At 43.0% G+C, this 22232-nt stretch overlaps 1 protein-coding gene across 2 annotated transcripts in view; it reads right to left on the minus strand.

Moving 5' to 3' along the window:
- The window catches only part of zeb2b (zinc finger E-box binding homeobox 2b), a 77825-nt gene extending 68589 nt beyond the window's left edge, over window positions 1-9236 (minus strand). For both annotated transcript variants that reach the window (XM_063877969.1, XM_063877968.1), the window contains exons 1-2: window positions 8819-9236; window positions 7478-7616 (exon numbers count right to left, since the gene is read on the minus strand). In XM_063877969.1, the coding sequence (XP_063734039.1) occupies window positions 7478-7550 (73 nt within the window). In that variant the 5' untranslated portion in view covers window positions 7551-7616; window positions 8819-9236. The remainder of the gene's footprint in view (window positions 1-7477; window positions 7617-8818) is intronic.
- Window positions 9237-22232: the final 12996 nt, after the last annotated feature.

Genomic DNA, 22232 nt, shown 5'->3' on the forward strand with positions numbered 1-22232 from the left:
ACACACCAGCTGTGACGTGTTTGTTCTTTAGATTTAATCTATATCTGTTCCTTTGTTGCTCTATTAAGATACAATCACGTTCCTAAAAGCACTTTAAAAAAAAGATATGATATGACAGGTTGTGAAAAATATTACTTTGATGTCTGAACCGCATGGGAGGTCAGAAATAACGTACGATTTATACAGCGAAAAGGTGGGTTATGTCACAAACATTCCTTAAAGTGAATCTGCACACTGAAAGAGACAACAGGGAAGACAACAGGGAAGACAATGGGGAAGACAATGGGGAAGACAATGGGGAAGACAACGGGGAAGACAATGGGGAAGGTAAACTTGGATTAAAGCTACATTTCATTTGGAGGAACAGATGCAATACAAACTCCTCTTGTGCACAGACCGATGTAAGGAATAAAGAAGGTGTTTTTAAAGTTGTTTTTTTAGCCCCCTGCCGATTGATTATGAATTCCAAATGTGAGTTTACACCTGCTCAGCAACCTGTCGTCTGTCGCGCCCAGGCTCCCTCGCAAATGGGAAAAAGTCGACACTCGGAAAAAAAAAGGGAAAATCACATGCGAGGCGCGGCGCAACAACTGAATAAGTGCAAACAGCAGGACGAGACGGAACGGATGGGCCAAATAAAGACTTTGCATTTTCACTTGAGAAAGACTCAAATGAGGCATGATATTTCAAAATGCATTTTCCCTTCCACGCAATGCATAAAACATGCCGGCTTAGGGTAAAGAGTGTACACACGTAAATGAAAAGTCCAAATGCATGCAATTATTTGCCGGACCACTGAAGTTTCAATTTCTGTGTTTGCTTTTTGTCAAAACCACAAGGAGTGAAAGGAAGAAAACAAGGGGATGGGGAGGGGGGGAGAGAAAACAAGCAAGAAGGCATGAAATAAAGTCAGGGAAGCAGGAGAAAGACATCTGACTGCACTGCAACTTTACTCAGACTAGCAGAACAGCACAGTGTTGATACGACCTGTCAAATCCTGAGGAAAACAAGGGATGGAGGGAGGGGGGGTCAGAGCCTGACAGGCAGAACGCCGCCCCCAGAAACACCTTTAAGTCTGTCACCTTTGCTCCATCACTCTCCATCTCTGCTGCTTTCACACGATGTCCGAGCGGACTTCTGACAATCGCTGTGTCACCGAGACTATTTTCAACATGCTCGTAGGGACAATCATTTAGCTCGCTACGTTCATATCTGGAGGAGCAGAGGCCTCGCCATGGTTTCAATTGGCTAGAACGCGAGCGAGACCTGGTTTTCTGAGGCAATTCCTTCTGGGGACGAACACAAGTTCAGCAACAGTTCAGCTGTGAAACTGTGACTTAATCTCATGCAAAACTGCCTCCATGTTTATGATGCATGGGGGGAAAACGCAAAAGATTAAGGTCAAACACATGCAGGGAATGCCACGTTGTCACCACATTGTTTTGGACACAGCATCGTGATTGCCGTTTAAACATAAAGGGAAGTCACAGGGCAGAGTTGGCTCGCTATTGGCTGATTCATGCCTGGGTGTTAGTCAGGCAGCGGATCCCAGCCACCGCTCTCGCTTTCATCGTTCTTGGCAGTGGGAGCTGCTCTGTCTGTGTGTGTGTGTTTTTGTGTGTGTGCATCACCCCAAATACGCTGTAACCTCTGCAGCTTTGCTTTTCCAAACCAATATGTCCCATCACGAAAAACAAGAGGAATTTTGGGTTACTAAAACAACACCAACTGCTTTTTTTTTTTTAAAGGGAGAGCTGGATGGATGGCCACAAAGGGGATGCACAAGCAGCAAAGAGTTATCCTACAAAGAGTTAACCCCCCCACCACCTCCACCCTGTTCCTCCAAAGCACGGGTTAATATCATGGCTGCCTGGTAAGGCATTATCCAGAACCTCTCGGAACAAAAGGCCCCTTTTGCAAACAGACTCCTACTTTCCCCCAGTGTCCAAAGGTGTTTGCTGAAGTAAATCTGCCTAAATCCTGCGCAGCTTGGCCAGGAGGAGGAGGGAGGGAAGGTGTACCGATAATCCTTCTTCTTAACCAAAAAGAAAGAAAAGTTCTGGGTGAGGAAAAGAAAGGGAAGGGGAATAAAGAAAACTGGAATCCATATCACATGATGCCATTTAAAGAGCGGAGGTACCCCCCCTCCCTTCAGTCTCCCCATCTTTGCTTAAGATTTGCATACTTCCAGCCTGGGAATCGGGTGATAAAGATATCGTGCTAATCATTATGATAAAGCAACAGCACCGAGCGCATTGTGTGTGTTTACATCAGGGGATGTATTGTGTCCTCGCTCCATAGGCTTTCCAAAATGATGGCATTGTATTAAAGAATGAGAACACACTTTCCGACCACAGAAAAATAAAAGAGCCCCACAAAAGTGTGCTGGCAAATTCAGTATTTTGAGCTACACGGAAGTTTTGGAAGCACAAACAGACGGACAGGGGGGGGTGGGGGGTGGGAGAGACACCTGCTCTTATCGTCCTGTAAAGCACAATCCAATCGGTCGCAGCCAGAATTTTTTCCCCTTCTTCTTCTTCTTCTTCTTAAGTGTGAGTGGCCACGAATAGTGTGGGCATGCCATCTCGTAACACTATCTGTCTGTCAGGAGGGGCCGGGGTCCCTGCTAGAGTAGGGAGGCTATAAAGGGCTTGTAACCAGGGGACAACCAACAAACAACCACAAACACCCTAGTTATTTCTCTCCAACACCCACCCACCCTTTTCTGCCTCTCTCCCTATTTTTCCCTTCCTCTTCTTTTTTCCTTCTCTTGCTCTTCTTTTTTTTTTTTCGCCCCCCTTTTCATCTCAGGCCCTTTTCTGATGCTGAATGCAAATGTGTAGCCCTGCTGCTGGCGGCGAAAGGGGCTGAATTGTGATTAAGAGGGAGAAGAAGAAGAAGAGGAGCTCCTTTCTTTGTTCTCCCCCCGGGGGATGTTTACCAGGAGAGACACGGCGGATCAGATATGAAAGGCATTCAGGTCAGCATTGATGTGAGCGAAAGTGAAATCGTACCTAAGGCATTCCAAAGACCCGCGGTGTCAGGGGTCCGGGCTCGCGGTGCCTCTGCAAGTGTGTGTTCTCTGGCCGCCAGGCGAAAAATATCTTCACACAAGCAGGGCGGTCGAGGAATAATAAAAAAAAAAAGGAATAATAAAAATGGAAAAAAAGGGAAATGTGTCAAAAATGTTTTTTGGCTATTTTTTTGGGAAGAGGAGGAGGAGGGATGAAAGTTTTCTGTCCAGTGTCCAGGATGGAGTTGAGATGATCATTAGTTTTTTTTTTTTTTTGGTTTGTGTGTGTGTGTGGGTTGGGGGGGAGGGGGGTGTACAGCCACAAGCCATGCTATTTGCTTTTATCTGCCTTATCAAAGCTGGAAAAAAATGGTGCATGTGTGTTGTGCTGTGTGTGTGTGTGTGTGTGTGGAGCTGTTGCTGAGCTACATTCCTGATTTAATTCCTTGTGGAAAGCACATATTAGAGGATTTGTTGAATAACATATCAGCTTGAAAGCCGGCGATATCACAGTGCGACGACTGTATCTCCGTGTCTCTGCGACACGCTCGATAAAATAGAATAAAATCATGTGAATTACAATAACTGTAAATACTGCGGCCCTTTAGACACACCGACCCTGGGAAAAATCCTCTCAGAAATGACCCAAAGGGAACATCTTTTTGCTCCTATAGACCAAATGCTAGGCTCCAAATCACAATGATCTCGTAAGGGAAGTCCATTCATTTTTATGTGCTCGGCTATATACACTTGACTCACACACTTTGAGCAGATGGATATATTTAGCTCGTGACGACTGCAGCCGAGGGAGAGGGAAGGAGAAAAAAAAAAATCCAGTGATGCAAAAAAGCTCCCGTACGCTCGGTAAAATAATAAGGCCTCACGCAGCACGCCAAAGTGCAGTGTGTAGTTGTGACAGGACAAATATGCCTCCTTATTAGCCTGCATTGAGGGAAACCTGCTCGCCGTTTTACATGGGGTAATTGGAATGTGTCTATTTTGATTCGACCACGAGGTTATAAAAATACTTCATCCTCGGCTACCCCCCCCCCACCCCCCCCTCCACTGCCGGCCCCTGTAATATCTCACAGTAATTATTTCACTTGCTTAAACAAAATAATCCCTTATTTCCCTCAACATGAATGCACTGCAGAACACTTTTCCCAGCTTCTTCCCACAGAAAAAAAAGCCATCAGGAGTGCAAGGTGTCTGCCACACAATTGCCAACCCGTATGGGAATGGCAGCAGTGAATGGCGCGGTGGACAACCCCCCGCCACTATTGACGGTATAAACATGTAAATGAAACACATTACCACTGACAATCAATTGTCCGCAAGCGCCCCGCGAAATCTCCCCTCTTCTTTTTCTTTTCTTTTAACCCCCCCTTAGCTCAGTGACGATGGCAAAAAGCTGCCCCTACCTTGAGGAGGGAAAATCTGGGATAAGAAGGAGGAGGGAGGGAGGGGAAAGAGGAAGGGGGGTGAGAGAAAAAGAAGAGGAAGAAAGGGAGCACCTTGTGTTACCCCCCCCCTCCTTTTCTATTCTCTACCGCGGGAGCTGCAAATACAACTTTAAAAAGACAGAGGAATAATAGAGATGGACAAATTGTTTAGACTGGCAGAAATCTGGCATTGTCTGGGACTGAAAGCAAGGCTATCCCCCTCCTACACACACACACACACACACACACACACACACACACACACACACACACACACACACACACACACACACACACACACACACACACACACACACACACACACACACACACACACACACACACACACACACACACACACACACACACACACACACACACACACACACACACACACACAAATTCCCCTATTTTTTCTCCACCTTAAGCGTGAATTTGTGATAACCACATTATATCGAAACTCCAGCAGCCAGGGAGATGCAGAGACAGAGGGGTAGAGATCGGCCTCTGCTTCAGATTATGTAATCAACGCATTTCCGAGGGAATGTCCCGGCTATGAAATGTCATCTGGGGTAAAAAGAATTCTGCAGAATTAAGGAAAACACTCGAACACACAGAGAGCGAAACATCTGTGTTTCCTCTTTTTGCTCAGACGCCACAGTTTGACGCGAAGAGACACGATCAAAAACAACACGATTACGAAGCAGATTTACTTTCCTGTTTTTGATGCATGTGCTGGTTGAGTAATACGAAAATAAGGACAGGTGTGCGAGTGCTTCTCTGCTGGGCGCTCACAGCTGGATGTGACAAGCAACACCTGGCGAGGGCCAAACTCTCAAACACTTCACGCTGCCGAGATCAAGTTTCACACCGGGAGAGGAGAAGGCTTTTCAGAGCGCTTTAACAGTGGGGGAACAAGGATGATGATAAAAAAAATGTCGCTTTTTAAATATTGCTGCCATTTCCGAGTGTGTGAGCTGGGAGACAGAGGTTTGGTTGAGGAGGGGGGGTAAGTCATGAAGTGTGTTTAAATACCAAATGACAGGCTGGGCAGTGAGTGAGTGGAGCTACTGTAGCACCTCCAACCCTGAAGGCCAACAGTCATCTGGATGAGAATGTCATTGGTTAGACAACTTAGTGAGCAAATGCCTCATTAATACTAATTGGCACAAACGCTGCTTCCATTTTGAAAAACAATCCAAACAATTCCAGAAAAAATATCATCAAGCCACGCAAAAATATTCTCAGGCAAATTATAAATTACGCCACCACATTTGAAATGTATTCTAGAGAAATTAGAGAATTAACATGTGTGTGTATTCATGTGATGTGTTGTTTAGGGGAAGGAAGAGGGAGTTTGGGTGCGTCCGCCCTCCATCTGGTAAAAAAATATAGAAAAGTGTGTGTGTACGCGCTGCAATTTTTTGGTGCATCGGAGGCGTTTTTTTGTCAGTAAAATGCCGGAGGAATGAGTGTGTCCTGCCGGCCGTCACACACACTCGCCCTGCCATCCCTGCACAGGAAGAGGACAGAGAGACAGGCAGAGAGACAGGGGGAGAGTGGCCAAGCCTCAATAAGCCTCTGCATTCCCAGGGGGGAGGATTGGGGGTGAGGGAGGGGAGGGGAAGAGGAGAGAGGGGGGGGGGTCATCAGACAGAGATAGTTGTTATGGAAGAAAAAGGGGATTTTAAAACTAGAATCAAATTAAATATATTGCTGTAAATGTAATTTCTCCTGGATGCATTTTTATAAGAGATGGAAATATTCTGTACACAGCTTGCCTTCTGTTGTCAGCTTTAAGGGTGTGAAAATTATATTTGCTTTGCTAATATTATTTTATGAAATGCTGCATTCGGTACAAAAGCCAAGGCTGTTTTTCTCCCTCTCACTCCCCCCTTTATAAACAGGTGGCCACAGCTAAACAGGCTGTCATATCTCTGAACGTGTGTTATTATTCTATTTTCCCTTTTATAAAGCATGAATGCCGCACATGTACATATATATTGGAAATCTCCAGCTCCACTGTTATGGTCTGTGCTATTTAGTGTGGAACAAAATGCTTGTCTGCTATTGATTGTTTGAAATCAATAAATGAAATCTGATCTAGATAAATAACCTGTGGGGGCAGAGATTAAAAAACTGTTGTGAAGAAAGCAAATAAAAAGCCCTGAATCACAGCACACACTGCTTTCGCTGTGTTTGGAGCATATATAGAATAATCAGGAATAACGGGGCCAGGAAATGTCACTGCAGATTTGCCTCTTGTGGGAAAGTGTGCAGTCAAATGGAGAAAGAAAAACCTACAAATCTCCACCTCCAGCTCCCAGTCCAGACCCAATTAATGTCCAGCATTTATCGGACATGTCACCAAATTTATACATAATGCTTCCACTACAATACACAAAGAGACAAAGGTGGACAAATAGCCAGAAAAACTGAAGCAACAACACAATCTCCTATTAATTATTCCAGCACTCTGCTTGTCCCGAAAACAGCGACAATGTGGGGGTAAATCACTTTAAAATGTTTCTTATGGAGGTGACGTAAAGGCCTATTTAAAGAGGGAACACATCACGGCTATGGCACGCCAGCAGGCGGATTAGAGCAATATCAAAACTCAAGTCGCAAGATTGGACTTTTACACCGAGCAGCAAGAGCCTGCTGCAGCCAGCGATGTGACCGTTACAGTCCCCCCATGGCGGGCTGAGTCCCGGCGACAACCCCCGCTCCAACTTTCAAACATCCACCAAGTTTCCAACTAACATCCTCGCAAACATCACAAAATAACCACATGAAATTTAAAACTGCTATTTTTTAAAGATTCCAAAGGCTCGCGTGGCAGACATTTACGCACAGTTTCTCCCCGGATAGCGGTCCCTTTATCCCTGCGTAAAGGCAGAAATGCGCACCAGCCGCGGAGCCTCACACACCCCCGAACCGCAGTGGAAAGCTTCAAACCAGGCGTACATCCAAAGATATCCCCCCCGAATGCTTGCTCAGTCTCCCCCCGTGATTTTCTTACCGTTTTTCCGTCTCGGGTTGGCTTGTTTTCGCCTCTTACACCTGGGGCCATCCGCCATGATCTCTTGCTTCATTGATAAGTGTGTGTGGGATCAGATGGCAGCTCGCATGGACTCGATTCCTTGATTTCAGCTTGGTATCTGACGGGAAACACACACACACACAGCAACACCAACAACGTGGGTATTAGCGAGGAGATCCACTTGCTCCGGACGCGCGACAAGAAACAGCGAATGGAACTTGGATGAAGGGACAGATTGTAAAAAAAAGAGAGAGGAAAAAAGAGCCGTGGGTGAAAGCATGAGCAGGAGCGGCGAGGGCATCCGTGTCCATCTAATTCTGATTTTCAGCTGATCGGCTCTCAGCTTAGTGGCATTAACAGCGAAGCAAACAGCAGGAGGAAGGGAATTGTAATTTCTCTTATTAGACAAAACCACAATTCATATCGCCACTGCAGCGAGGACATACCTACATTGTTTTAGCTTTTAGAAAAGTTTCTCAACCCGGTTTGTATTTTCCTTCACTTTTACGAAAATAAATGTTTTGTATTAAAAGTGACAACATTTGTCCACAATTTCGCTTTCCCAGTTTGACACAGAACGCGAAGCTGGTTAATAAATCACATTTTGACATATTTAGGGTCAAATCCAGAAACTCACGTTAAACACGGCGAAAAGCGAGCCTGAGCCCCAGCTTGAAATCACTGTGAGGTCTGATTGAAAGTCATGTAACTTCAATAAACACTTGGTTTCGCCTGAGAAAATTGCACCTCGAGCTTTAATAAACTCAATCCAAAGCCTCTTGTCAACAGTTAATAAATAACAGATGGGAAATAATTGTTTAAATGTGCCAAATGACTCCGGACTATAAGGACATTCTTTAAGGGACAAATTGCGCATAAACAAAAGCGATAAGAGTCAAATCACTGCGTGGGATGTTCGGATCGCCTGCTATTTTATCAGCAAATACCGTTATTAGGGTAGGTGCATATCGACAAGATGTTATGTAACTTGGAACTACTTGTACGCTTAGAATAAAATAAAATAAGATGAAGACTAAAGAAGGAAATGGGATGCATATCGCCTGTTTCTCCCATGATAAGCGGTGTTGTGCAGCCCAACAACAAGCTCCTTTTTCCCGGCTTTCAGGAACCTCCACGCGCCGCTACATCACGGAGGTAAAAAGAGGAAAACCATCTCGAAACAAACGCACCTATTTCCACCTGTGCAGGTGAGGCGAAGTTGAGCTCCAACTCTGTCGCGCGAGAAAGGAAGTTTATCGTCCAACATTTATCCGGGAAAAAAAATGCTGTAAATAAAAAAAAAATGGAAAAGACACATACCTGATTTTTAGGGGGTGCAAAGAGGTGTCTTGTGGATAGTAGTTGCGAGGAGGGATGATAGCGCGTCGGTGAGCGGATCCTTTTCCACCGGTGATAATAAAGCCTTAGAAATAAAGCCTTAGAAATAGTTGGGAGGAGGGAGGGACCGCTATTCCTGCTAGGGCAGGTTTACAACTGATGTCTTACACCCACTCCAGGAAACAAACCTGGGTAGGGACTGACGTGTTACGCCTCTTCTAATGACATTTTTTTTCTTTCCACCTCCTTTTCTTTGCCGTGTAACACAGAGGAGAAGCCCCCTGAAACGCACGCCACCTATCTTCACGGGAGGGGATAATTGAGGAGAGCCAAACGTGAGCATCTTCTGGGTTGAAGTTTTTTTTTTTTTCTTTCCTCCCTCTCTCCCCCCTCTTTTCTTTCCCTCACTCTCCTCTCTCTTTCTCCATCTCTTCTCTTTTTTGAGTGAAACCAACTATGTCGGGCTTCGGCGCAGAGACAAGAACAGACGACAGTGTTTTTCCCCTTTCTTCCTCAATCAGTGTGTGTGTGTGTGTGTGTGTGTGTGTGTTAATGTAGAAGGGGGGGAAGAAACTTGGAGCGCGTCCACGCCGTCCGCAGTCATGTAAGGATTTTTTTTCTGTATTCCTATTTCCACTCGGTTAAATTTGCAGAAATAGCAGGCTTGATACGGCAGGATGCAGGAGTTGGGGAGGCGATGCCACATATTCTTCATTATTGTAATTGGCTGCGACTGCAAAAGGTTTGGGATGTTCGGTTCATTTTATCTACGCTGCAAAACATATCCGTCCGTCACTTAGAGTTGTTGTTGGGTTTAAAATCAGACAAGTGATGGTGTAGCTCCACTTGTTTCCATTCCAACCGACGCTGTCTTGTATTGAGTTTAAATGTCAGGAGTTCAGATTGCTTTGATATAATTTCTCTTGGAAATTATTGGACATTAGTTTGGAGTTTCTCAGCGCATTTTGCAGAGTGTGTGATTTGTATTATTAGGGGGAAATTAAAATAGCAAATATGTAAAAAAAAAACTTTGGATTCACTTTTTCTGCAGAGCAGCGTTGATTGTTGATTTATTAGCAGTGTACCTGCAATCAGTGCAGCAGGTACGTGTCTGTGGGATTGCATGTATACAGTTACAAATAATAATGTGCATTGTTGCTTCTGTTTATTTCCATGTTCTGTCGGATACCTTACAAAAGTCAATCCAGAATAACTGTGCGATATTATGGAGCTATGACTGTGACCTAGTAGTGACAGAAATGAGTGCAGGAGCAGTCTGAGGACACTAAAGGAGCCGGAATAATGCCATAAAGTAGAATAAAGTGACGTGGAAGTTCCTGCAGGAATATTACAGCACTATCACAGGAGTATTCCAGGGTTATTAGACAGATTTTCCCTTCTGGACGCCACTCAACAGGATGAATCTCACATTTATTAAAGAAGTCAGCCATCTCGAGCAATGTCTGACTGGGAGAGGGAGAGAGAGAGAGAGGGGGGGGGGAGGGAAAGAGAGAGAGGGAGAGAGAGAGACTCCACCTTTTCAGCGCAGTGATTGGTTATGTAAATAAAGCATTATTTTGTGTCCTGTCCTCTTGCAGTTCGCCACTGTATGGCTAATTAAATCATCAATCAAGGGGCTGAACTGGTAGATGGCGCCCCCCCCCATCCACCTCCATCCCAAAAAAAACAAACATATGCAGCAAAATAAATCAGATTCGAGGCTCCTATGAGATTACACATTCTAAATATTAAACGCTTTTCAAAGCTTCTGATTTAGTAGAATACCACTTATTTTATTCTCATTATATTAATAACAATACTATTATTATTATTATTATTATTATTATTATTATTATTATTACATAATTATAGTAATTATTGTAATTGTATACATGGCTTCACTTTCCTTCCAACTTCTCTGCTTGAATCGAAGGACTCAGCCACGAGAGATAAATTGAGTTTTTGGTAAGTTTATTTCATTGTTGTCATTATTTGAGTAGCCTAATATATATATCGCGAAATGAAGTCATTTTCTCCCTTTCCTTCATATCAAACTACAAGGGGGAGGAGGGGGGGGGGGGGCAGAAGCGGGGGTGCAGCCTCCCGTTTTCCTCGGGTCGAAAGTGGATCCAGTCCTGGGCGAATTATTGTCATGCGTAATTTACTGCCACGGTGCTTGCATGTAAACGAAGCAGTCCGGCAGCCTCTCTCTCTCTCTCTCTCTCTCTCTCTCTGGCTCTCTCTCTCACACACACACACACACACAGTCTCTCTCTCTCTCTCCCTCTCACACACACTTGCTCCAGATCGGTGTCCCATTCATTGAAGCGAGACTGGAGTGGCACCTCTCGCCTCTTTTTTTTACGCGCAGGCTCTCCTACGTGGGGCCGTATATTCACCGTGAAAACGGATTACAGTCGATGTGTGACCTATAGGGGGACCTGGTGCTTAATGAATATATTGATTTAAATGAGGTGAGGGGGGTTTCAGAAACACACGTGTATGAATTCATAATTCTTAGCTCCATTTTGTGATTGTTAATTTTGCATTAAACCGGTGTGATCACATTTAGAAAGAGGAAGAAAAGAGATGGTTTTCTGAAAATTGTTATAAATTAGATTAATTGTCAACGAAAACAGGTTGACAGATTTGTAATTATTTTAATGTTATCTAATAAATTGTGTTTTTTTCGACTGGATTGCTCAATGATTTATCTTCTGTGTTTGTATGTTTTCTCTAAATAAATAAAAGGCAGCTTTTGCAGCACATTACCCGGCCCCGGCTTATTTTTCTGAAGTTGAAATGTTGCCCCAGAAAAATCAATAAGTGGAAATTCACTTGGGTTTAATGGTTTTTAATGTCCAACACCTACATTGGAGCTGTGCAGTTCTGCAGCTGTCAGCCTCAGGCATGACTGCTGATTACCAAGATTATAATCCTAATTTTCTCTCTGCTTCAGCGTGTGTGTGAGTGTGTGAGTGTGTGTGGTGAGGCCCATTTTTAGCTCTTTTGACAGCGTAAACACAAACACAGTGGTGCAGAGGGGTTGTAGAAATGTTCCGTAGTATTTAGAGAATCTGTCAGTTTAATTACCACTTGTGTTTGTACATACCAGTGTTTAACTTCCAAAACAGACACATACTCTCACTACTATGTTGTATTAACTTCGCCAGCTGCTTTCACATGACGGAAAGTCTCACCAGCCTTCAGAGTTCATGGAACAGCAACAAAAAGATCATTTTAGCTTTCCGGATCTCAGGATTATGAGCATTTTTTAGCAGCCGAGTCACTCAGACTGTTCGTTTATACTGTATGTACATGCGTCAAATTCTGAAGCAAGCAACCAAAAGTAACAAGGTCAGAGGTCAAAGCCAAATTATTGGGGGTGATTTTAAACAATTACAGTTAAATAATTACCTTTTAATAGTTTACATATTTCTCTTCATATCAAAATGTGACAGGATCAGGTAATCATAAGATTTCAGAACAGAGGGAAATAAGATCCGCACTCAAATCAGGTCATTAGTCAACATGGCTGACCGTCTCCTATCTGATATTTATAAAGAGAGCATCGGCCTGCTCTCACATTCTATAACAAATGTCCGTAATCGCTTGTTTTCGCAGCCATCACTGGTACACAGTGGAGGAAGACGGAGAGGGAGAGATGCCGCAGCAGAACACGCCTCGGGACTCAAACACAGTTTTGTGTACATGTTGTGCATTCAACTCTCAGCCGCCAGGCGTCCCTGATTATTGGCCTAATTTAGATCTGTGAGAGTCACATGACATTGTGGGGCATCCAGTCATGAATATATGCCCAGTATTGCTCTTGAAAAGAAAAGGAAAAAAGAGCCAGCAGCTCCAGCAAACTGTTCACAATCGAGATATTCATTCTGATCATTTGTGAGTTTGAATTCAAGGCTCTGGTTTAAATGTAAGGCGTTGGCTGACGTAAATACTTGTATTAAAATAAATGAAATGTTTGGGAGGAAGAGGATATTATTATTATTATTGAGACACTTTTTCGATACTCGGGTCAAACCATTCTTTTTTTAACAATAATATAAAAGGTAAGAAATGTTTTGCCCTGCCATGAAGCACAGGTAGGTGTGTTCATAACAAAGGAAAAACACACCTGTATCTCTCAGGTGTGGAAAGCGTGATGTCGGCATACATTTTCCTGGTTGTCATCGTTGTAGGGTCGCAGTTGGAGATGTTGCATCATGAATAAAAAAAACAGAGGTCATATTTCTGAGGAAAGACACAATATTTATGTCCTTAAATATTTATCTGCAGTGTAACCGTAGATGGGGTTTAAGCTCCTGCCAATACAACAACAGTGGAGAGGTCAAAGTTAGCTACACTAATGTGGCTGCAAGTTACATGTGATGCTAACACTGATGTCTTTGGCCTGGAGCTGCAGGAAGCTGATCACTGGTGCCAACACTTAAATCGCTGGCACAAACAACTCTGACTCTTTTCCAAGCAAAACAGTGACTCAGCTTTTCCTCCAGACGTTGATTCTTATCGGGATAATAAAATCAACTTCAACAGGATTTCAACTCTCAGGCAAATTCGTAATACATCAAGGTGTGTTAGAATCTGTCTCGGGTTGTATTATCGAGATACCGTAGTTATTCCTCTCAAAGCAACACACAGCAGTGCTGCAGTGATGCTCGTGTGTTGGGTGGTGATGCTTTTCCCCGCAGTTGCATCATGCATTGACATATGACATCCCTCAGACATGAAGTAAGAAGGGAGGATTTGGTGTTGGGGTGAAACGCCTCTTAATGACTCAGATCTGCCCCTCGCACAGATCGCTGGTTATTCAGTTATACCTCTTTATTCTATAAACCCTTTAGATGTATATCCTTCACTATTGATATGTATATATCCACTGTTTCTATTGTGTGTATGTTCTACTGCTGATGTGTGTATCTTGGTTTTTTAATTTCTATTTCATTCACTTGTAATTCATTTTGACATTTCTAAAATTGTGATAAATAAAGCAAATCTTCTCTCATTATTTGTCCAGTGGTTTTTTGGTTTTTTTAGGAAACTATACAACTTACATTTTCAATTAAAGACAGACAAAAGAAAACAAATAGTCATTGCAAGTTCTCACAACCGCCCCCAGCTGAAGGAGTTGATGTAAATATAATTGGGAGCGCTTCATGTGAAAATCAAACAAAGCTGGCTTGACCAGAAAGTGGGTCTACAAAAAGAAGAGGGACATTTAGAAAAATTCACTCGTACAATTCAAAACCGCTGTCAAGTGACTGCAGCGCGGCCTCTGGAGTGTTAGACCCTCAGCACACAGTTTGTGCTTGAGCCCTAAAAGCCAGTGTTTGCCTCTCTTCAATTAAAATAACGGTCGTTGTTGGCGTTCAGAGGTTCTGAATGCACGACAGAGAAGAGTATCCTAGATCACATCTCCTCTCTGCGCTTGTTTGTGGCTCTTCCAGCTCTGCAACATCAAACTGAACATCTCTCGGCGGGGCTTGGCTGTGATAGCCACCACAAGAGCCTCAGCACCAAAACAACTCCAGAGATTGACGGACAATTAAAGAGCGAGAGGCGAAGGCTCCAGCGTGTGATCTGCGAGAACTCCTCAAACATGCAAAATGAATTTAGTTTACATTTGCCATGAGCGAGAGGGAGTGAAAAAAAACTCCTTTCGGAGCATTTCTGATCTCTCAGTTGAAGAAGAAAGCAGAACAAGATCGCTGCATAGCAGATTCCTGCAGGAACAAATGCTTACACCAAAAAAGTATTGATTTTTTATGTTGTTCTTGTTAGCTGCAGACTGTGCAGAGGCTTCTACAAATGACCACTTATTCGACTGAGACTCTTAGAGAAAGACAAACGTGTTGTGTGTTAGGCATCTTTTTTCCTCTTCTTGTCTGGCAGACTGAGGTCAGATCCTCTGTGGATCCTCAGAACAAGTTGGGGAAGGCAGGGGAATACAAACTTTAATCTGTTTTAGTATCAGGGACGCAAAAGTGATACCTTTTAATCTAATTGACACCTTACTTTTGCTTTTATTTTTCAGCCCAAAGACCATGTGTTTTTTAACTCTTTTATACCGTCAATGTCTCTCTCATGTATTCTCCTATTCGGGAACATGGTCAGTGTTACAGCTAATCCTTTAAATGTATTGATTACCTTGTTGGTGAATTGATATGCTGTTGCTGTTTATTACCTGCTTTAACCATATTTACATGTAAAACATATTAAAGTTGGGAGTCACGTCAACACATTTGCACATACAGTAACATGCCTTTCAGATGTTTAGCTATGCAGTGCAGCACAGGATGCCGTGACAAGCTTCTTCATCCGCAGTTTAAAAAGAGGGTGAAGCCTTTTAAATGGTCAACAGTTCTACTAGTAGAAAAAGGTCCATGCATCTGATGGGATGTGGCTTACGCACATTTATTGCACTTGACAAATAAAAGTGGTTTTGATTGGGACTCTGATGGATCCCACAAGAAAAGTTTGTAACTCAGAGAAGGAGAAGAAGGGAAAAAAGAGGACTTATCGCTCGCTGAAATTAATAATTGACGGCGTCTCCGATGAATAATTAATCAAACATTTGAATAATTGTTACAGCTCTAATCTCGACAGACATTTGCATATCGGCGTGCTCTTAATATCTGCCTCTGTGTATGAGTTTACATCCTCTCAGGACACAGAGATAGAATTAAAAGATCTGACTTACACGGGCACGAACCTTGTCCGGCTCTCAGAGATTTTCAGTCCGATCGCTCCACATGATGATACACTGCGAATGGAGGAGACACGAACTTGCTATATTTTGATAAGGGCAGAGGAAACATGATCAGCAACCACATTTAATAGTTCAAATACAACACGCACACTCATATGCACAGCGTTTTTCTATGTAAAGGGTTAGGGCTGGTCATTTTTGTATATTTTGAGGACTTCATTACCCATAATTCATGCAAATGGACACCCACATCCCGAGGGAAGTGTGTTTTTTTAAAGGTAGAATGATGGATCTCCACTGTGTATTTTAATGACTCAAATATAAATAAGAGAGTATGCTTTTGAAGCCAGGGTTTGATGCATGTGGTCGATGTTTGCTTAGGCTGAGATTAATGACAGACTTGGTTAAGTTTTGGGAAAGATTGTGGTTTTGGCTAAATATTGAAAAAGAACAGTATTTTAATCAAAACCTCAATTAAGTGCTTTGAGTTGCTTCAGCAAACATATTAGAGTGTTAATCATGTCTTAGTCACCACTGTTCATACAGCATATTAAGGGTGTATAAAAGTGTCCTTTGATGGAAACAAAAGAGCAGCATTATATCTTTTGCAAAACCTCTAATTGTCAGTTCTGATATATGTCTTAGTTTTGAATTCAGACCCGAAGCTTTGTGAAAGGACATTCCCTTCCCTTAATAATGAAAAAGCACATTACGCCGTACAGATAATAAGCACAGTACAGCAAAACAAAGATGCTATGACTCGATATACTGCCTCCAAACCTTTAAACCGTCTACATGGTGTGTGTGTGTGTGTGTGTGTGTGTGTGTGTGTGTGTGTGTGTGTGTGTGTGTGTGTGTGTGTGTGTGTGTGTGTGTGTGTGTCTTGCCCCAACAATCAATAACTATAAACTAAATGGCAGCAAACTGGTCTTTCTTCACCTTCTGTGGCAGAAGTTTGCCGAGCAGTCAGCTTTGAGCCCTTGGCCTCTTTGATAAGGCTCCAGACTTTTTGCAGCTCGCTTGTTTGCCGTTTCACATGTTTGCATTATTTTTCAGCGCTGCCTCGGACAAACATATCTTGTTTCATCCTCCGCTGAAGTTTATGGGCCTGCAGGACTTGGAGAAAAGTCGCAGTCTGCTGGATGCATTGTGCACCTCCACTGCTCATTTTTAGACACACCATTGTTTCCCCGCAGTGTCATCCGCGGCGTTTGTTATCTCGACACTCAAAAGGATTTTGGGAAGCAAATTGCTGTTGTGTTCATCACTTCCTGCCTTCTTTACATCCTCCATTTCTCTCACCTCGACCGTTTCTCTTTGTAGGAGCGTGTGTCGGTGTGTGTTGGGAGGGGAGTCGATGATTCGTCTTTTGATCCTGGCGTGCTTGTTGTCAAAAGCTGCCTGGATTGAAGAGACTGTTGGCCACAATTGACTGCGACAATTAGGGCACGATCACAGTCCCCGAGTGGAGCACTTAAAGGCTAATTTACATGTCACTTTGGAGAATTATATATAAAAAAAAAGAACAAAAAATAGCGAGAGAAAAGATATTCTGCGTTTGCTCCCTCCCACCTTCTCTTCTCCTGTCTATCTGCTCTCTGCCTCTTTTTTTATTCCTCCATGCCTTGTAAACTGTAATTTGTACACTGCTTAGGGGAACCTGGCAGAAGAGAGGCGACCGGCATTTCCATTTGAAAGGAGGCAATCACCAGGCCACTGCTGAGCCTATTGTCCGGTGGGGGTTGTGGTGGGTGGGTGGGGGGGGGGAGCGGCGGCAATTTACAGGCGGCGGAGTTAACCTTCTGGCAAGGTATATTACACACAAGCTTTACACCTGTATGTCTGCGGATCCTGTGTTTGCTGATACACGGGCCTGTGTTGCTCCTTTATGGAATCCTGGATATCTCTGTCAGGTTGGAACGTCGACATGCCTGAATTGAACTTCCCTCACAGGGTCCTCCCTCACCTGGGACGTCCTGATTTAAATCAAACATGCTTCATATTTTCATACCCAAGTATAAGTGAGTACATGAGTGGAATTGACGCTCCTATAAATAGCCGAGCTTCCATTATCCTGCCCGCACTTAAACACAGAATAAATGTATGTTCTTAAGGCCGGATAATGGTGTTGAGTAACATGGATCGGAGTCTGTCCTGTTGTATGCTGCATAGCGAGAGAAACTCAGGGGACACAGGGATTTTAGCAGACCATTTACATGCACAAAAAACCTATAGAACAATCTACAGGGGAGGGGATACTTAAAGGGCCTCTAAGTTACATGGCTGTTTCATGATCTGTTTATTTTCTGTGTTATCACGGTCTGTCTGTTCTCCTGTTTTACTATGAAAGGTGTTCCCCCCCTGTCTCATGTCTGTATCTGCTTCCTGTCTCTGGGTTCTCCCTCCTGTCTGATTACTGATTGTGTTCACCTGGGGCCTTTGTGTTTTCCCTCCCCAGCTGCGCCTCGTCTTCTTGATTGGTCTTGTTTGTATTTAAGTTCGTGTTTCCGGGTTCTTTTGAGTTTACAAAGGGAGATGGTTTTGGTCGTGTTGATGATTGTGAATAAAGGTAGTTCTCAGCTCAAGCCGTTGTCCTTGCTGCAGTTGGGTCCGGTAAGAGAACAGGGCTATCAAGAGTTAGTCTTGGGTTTTAAAATTTCAGGAGAAATTTGGTGACGACGCGATGCAGGATTTATGGGTACTGACATCCTCAAAACTCAGTGTTCAAGCCTGGCTACTGTGTCTTTAAAAACAACACGTTTTCTCTCTTAAATCAGTCGTGGCCTTACTCATCTCGGCTCACACAGACAGCTCTTCCTCATGGCTGAAGTTTCTTTTCTCCTGCTCTGACAGGCTGTTTGTGACAGGTGCAGAGTGTGTGTGTGCATGGAAGAGTGTGTGTGTGTGTGTGTGAAAGGAATCTCTCTCTCTCTCCCTCTCTCCCTCTCTCTCTCTCTCTCTCTCTCTCTCTCCCTCTCTCCCTCTCTCTCTCTCTCCCTCTCTCCCTCTCTTCCCCCCCCCCCCCCCCCTGCTGTCCTTTCAAAGAGAACACAGGGGACAGAGTGTGTACAGAAACAGCAGGTTGATGGGATAATGCCCATCATCTGTTGCACCGTGTCATTTCTGTGCTGCCGTAACCTGCTTTTGTAACGGCCCTGTAAACACACACACACAAACACACACACACCCCTTATTCTTGCAGCCTGTGTGTGTGTGTGATTCAACATGTGAATGAGCCACACAATCGAATACAACTGAATACAATTGAACAGAAGGAGATGCATCTGTGTGTGTGTGTGTGTGTGTGTGTGTGTGTGTATAGGTGTGCGTGTCAGAGGTCTTCAGGCATACGTCAGCCAAGGAAGGGATTGTTGTGCGGTACAACCTGCTCACAATAATCATTGGAATAAATTCCCCCCCTCTGCTGTGAATGACCTAATCCAGATTTGATGGTCATTATATGAGGCCTGTTTCATTATGCTGTAAACATACAGCGGGGATAATCTTAATCTCCGTGATGCCACTGTAAACTAGAATAGCACTGCTGTTGCACTAAAGCCACCTCGGTTGTTCTTGCATCATTTTCCTGGAAACAACTCAAAGTTGACACTCGTTTTAAGAGTTTTATTTTGGAGCCAGTGTTCTTTTCCCTAAATCCTGGAAAAAAAGCACTTTTGGTACATACTTGAGTTAGTGATACGAGTATCAAATTGAATGTAGGTTACTAATCCGACAATTGAGCCTTTAATTAATTGCACAGTTTTGTAATAAGGCTGGGGGGATTAGTGTGTGGACAGGTGGGCAGATTTAAACCTCACTGGGCCGGACACATGTTGAGACTGAAGGGAAGCCATCATCCCGAACAAAGAGGGATTTTTTATGCCATGGAAATACTCCAAACGTCTGTGTGTGTGCACAGAAACCGCCTCTGTTGCATGTAAGCTTCAATGTAAGCTTCAACAATCCATGTGCTGCAGCAAAGAACTGTTTTAGACTTAAAAGGGTTCTAGAAGATAAAAGCTTTTCCGTACATCCAAGGGCACACCGTGTTTCATGTATAACGTTGAGGATGTAATACGTGTTAATAAAGGTTATTCAATCTACCATGTTTTAAGGTATACACGAGAGTTCCCAATGGCACGGTAACCACATAGTTTCATCTAGCACCTTTATGGAGCTGTAAGAAAACCTCTTACTCACATTATGTGGCTATAACTGATCAATATCATAGGACTATGTTACGTTCAAAGCTTTAAAGTATTTCAACTTTTAATTATTGGTGAAAAATCAGGATTTTATAGTTTGTTTTTTTAAAGGAAACTCGTGAGAATGTTTAGTTTGTTGTGAATGGAAATAAAACAGCAAATGTAATACAAATGACCATTTGATCATTTAGAAAAAAGAGTAATAGTAAAAAGCAAAACGAAAAAAAGCCTCTCAGAGGTTCTTCAGTTTACTGGATCAAGAACGAAAAACAAATGGTCCGTAGACAGATTTCAAGTGATTTAAAATGCTGAACATTTGATCAGATTACCACAGCGTAAACCAGACTTTAAGGCTCTGTGATTGGATGTTTCTTACCTAAATGATCCGTGAGAGTCAAAGTATTTGCCAGCCACGCCTGGCAGTATGCTGATGGGTTGTATGCTTTTAGTCCTGTTGAAGTAACTCCACAGATCTCCGTAGCGAGAATCTGAATTACAAAAAGAATTCAGCAAACATTATATAAATGCACGCACAATAAAGTAGTGAATACATTGTGGAATCATAGCCAATAAAGAATGATATAGGTACAGTACCTCCTGAAGATTCTTGCAAAACCATTTTATAAATGTCCTTAAACTTGCACAATATGTCTCCAATCGAAAACCGGGGGTGTGCACCTGCTGCACCCCCTTCTGCATATCCCAAATAGTTTAAATTCTTAATAAAGTGGACTAACGAGTATAATATTTGCATTAGAAGTATAAAGTAACACACAATAGAACTCCTGAAGGTACAGGATATATATGTAATATCAAAGTCTGAAAATAAGGACTGAGCTATTCCACAACGACGTCAATCTTCTCCAATATTGGCATATTCTTTTCTCAAGGCCTCGTTCTGGTGATGAACAATCATCTTACTTCAACAGAAGCTTTTAATGTGACTTACTTTGATGCCAGTCATCACTTTTTAAGAGGTGTTAATTTTGTTAAATAGTGGATGTCTCATTTTTGGGAAGAAACTCTCCATTTATCTCCAAATGTCAATTAAATTCAAATATAATCAAATATATCTCAATGAATAAAACATTGTGGGTAGCACGTTGGATGAGCGCTCACTGCTCAGAGTGTGTTTGGGTCCCTCTCTCATTAGAAGCAGCCTTGAGCATTATAGCAACTCTCTCTCTCCTTCCCCACACACACTCGTGTTTGCCAAGCTCTGTGCTCGCTGTTAGTGGCCCCGAACAGTTTCACAGTACAATTAGGGTTTGATCTTCTGTTAGTGATAGCACGGCATGGTCCATCTGCCTGCTCCATACTATACTTAAACAAATATAAAGACAGCGAGTCCGGAAACGCACCTTTGTGCCGCTTAAAGGTTAATAAAAAGCTGCTGTTGATACCAATGTGCAGGGGTGGAGGAGTTGATCAGAAAATGGCATAGTCTAAAATGGTATTTTATTGGGTAATTCATATTGTGTCTTTATTGAACGTAGCATGGCAGATTTTTAAAGGTATTTTGTAATATTATTATCATAGAATATCGTCGGAATTGAAACAAAAGGAATATCTGGGGATGATAAACCTTGTGATGAATTTGCACATCCAATTTTCAAGTATTTGTTACATCCTAAGTCCTTCAAAGCAACATGACATACTTCAGTGGATGTTTTCAAGCCATTTTATGTAACCAAAAAGAGCAGTCTACTCCCTCAATATGGCAGGCTCATTCAACACAGATACATGTAGAGATAAAACCAATAGGTCCGTGTTAAAATAACCTGCATGAGTGGAGGTTTAGGGGTAGAATGTAAATGGGCCTGTACTTAAATATAGCGCTTTATCCAGTCTTTTCGACCCCTCAAAGCGCTTCACATACTACATGTCATTCACCCCATTCACACCCTTTCACACAGAGCAGTACAGTTTTTTGCTCTAGGAGCTACCTTTCACACACATTCATACACCGTTGGCCGTGCCATCGGGAGCACATCGGGGTTAGGTATGTTGCCCAAGGACACATCGACATGTTGACTGCTCGGGCTGGGATCGAACCCACAACCTTCTGGTTGAAAGACCATTGCATGTAAGCTTAAAAAGAATTAAGGTGAAGATTATGTTTCTCTCCCATTAAAGGATTATATGAGGAGAAGGAATATAATCTGATGCAATGTCCGTGTGCTTATCATGTGGAATGGTGAAGTAGTTCTACTTTGAGTGCATTATCTAACGTGCTCTCAAATGTACAGGAGAATTTACCTTGCACCTGAAACTACTTCCTGTTTCTTGTCACTTCTCTTTTTCCTTGGGTTTGATAACATCACGGTAGTTGTATGTGAGTTGGTAAATATACATAACATTGAGAAATTCCAATAAAGCAAACCAGCAGCAGGGGTTTCAGTGCAGAGCCCCAATCAAATGTTGTCGCTTATTTTTGGGGGCAACAGGGGGACACAGAGGGAGG

This window comes from Eleginops maclovinus, chromosome 24, assembly GCF_036324505.1.
Source record: "Eleginops maclovinus isolate JMC-PN-2008 ecotype Puerto Natales chromosome 24, JC_Emac_rtc_rv5, whole genome shotgun sequence".
Lineage (NCBI taxonomy): Eukaryota > Metazoa > Chordata > Actinopteri > Perciformes > Eleginopidae > Eleginops > Eleginops maclovinus.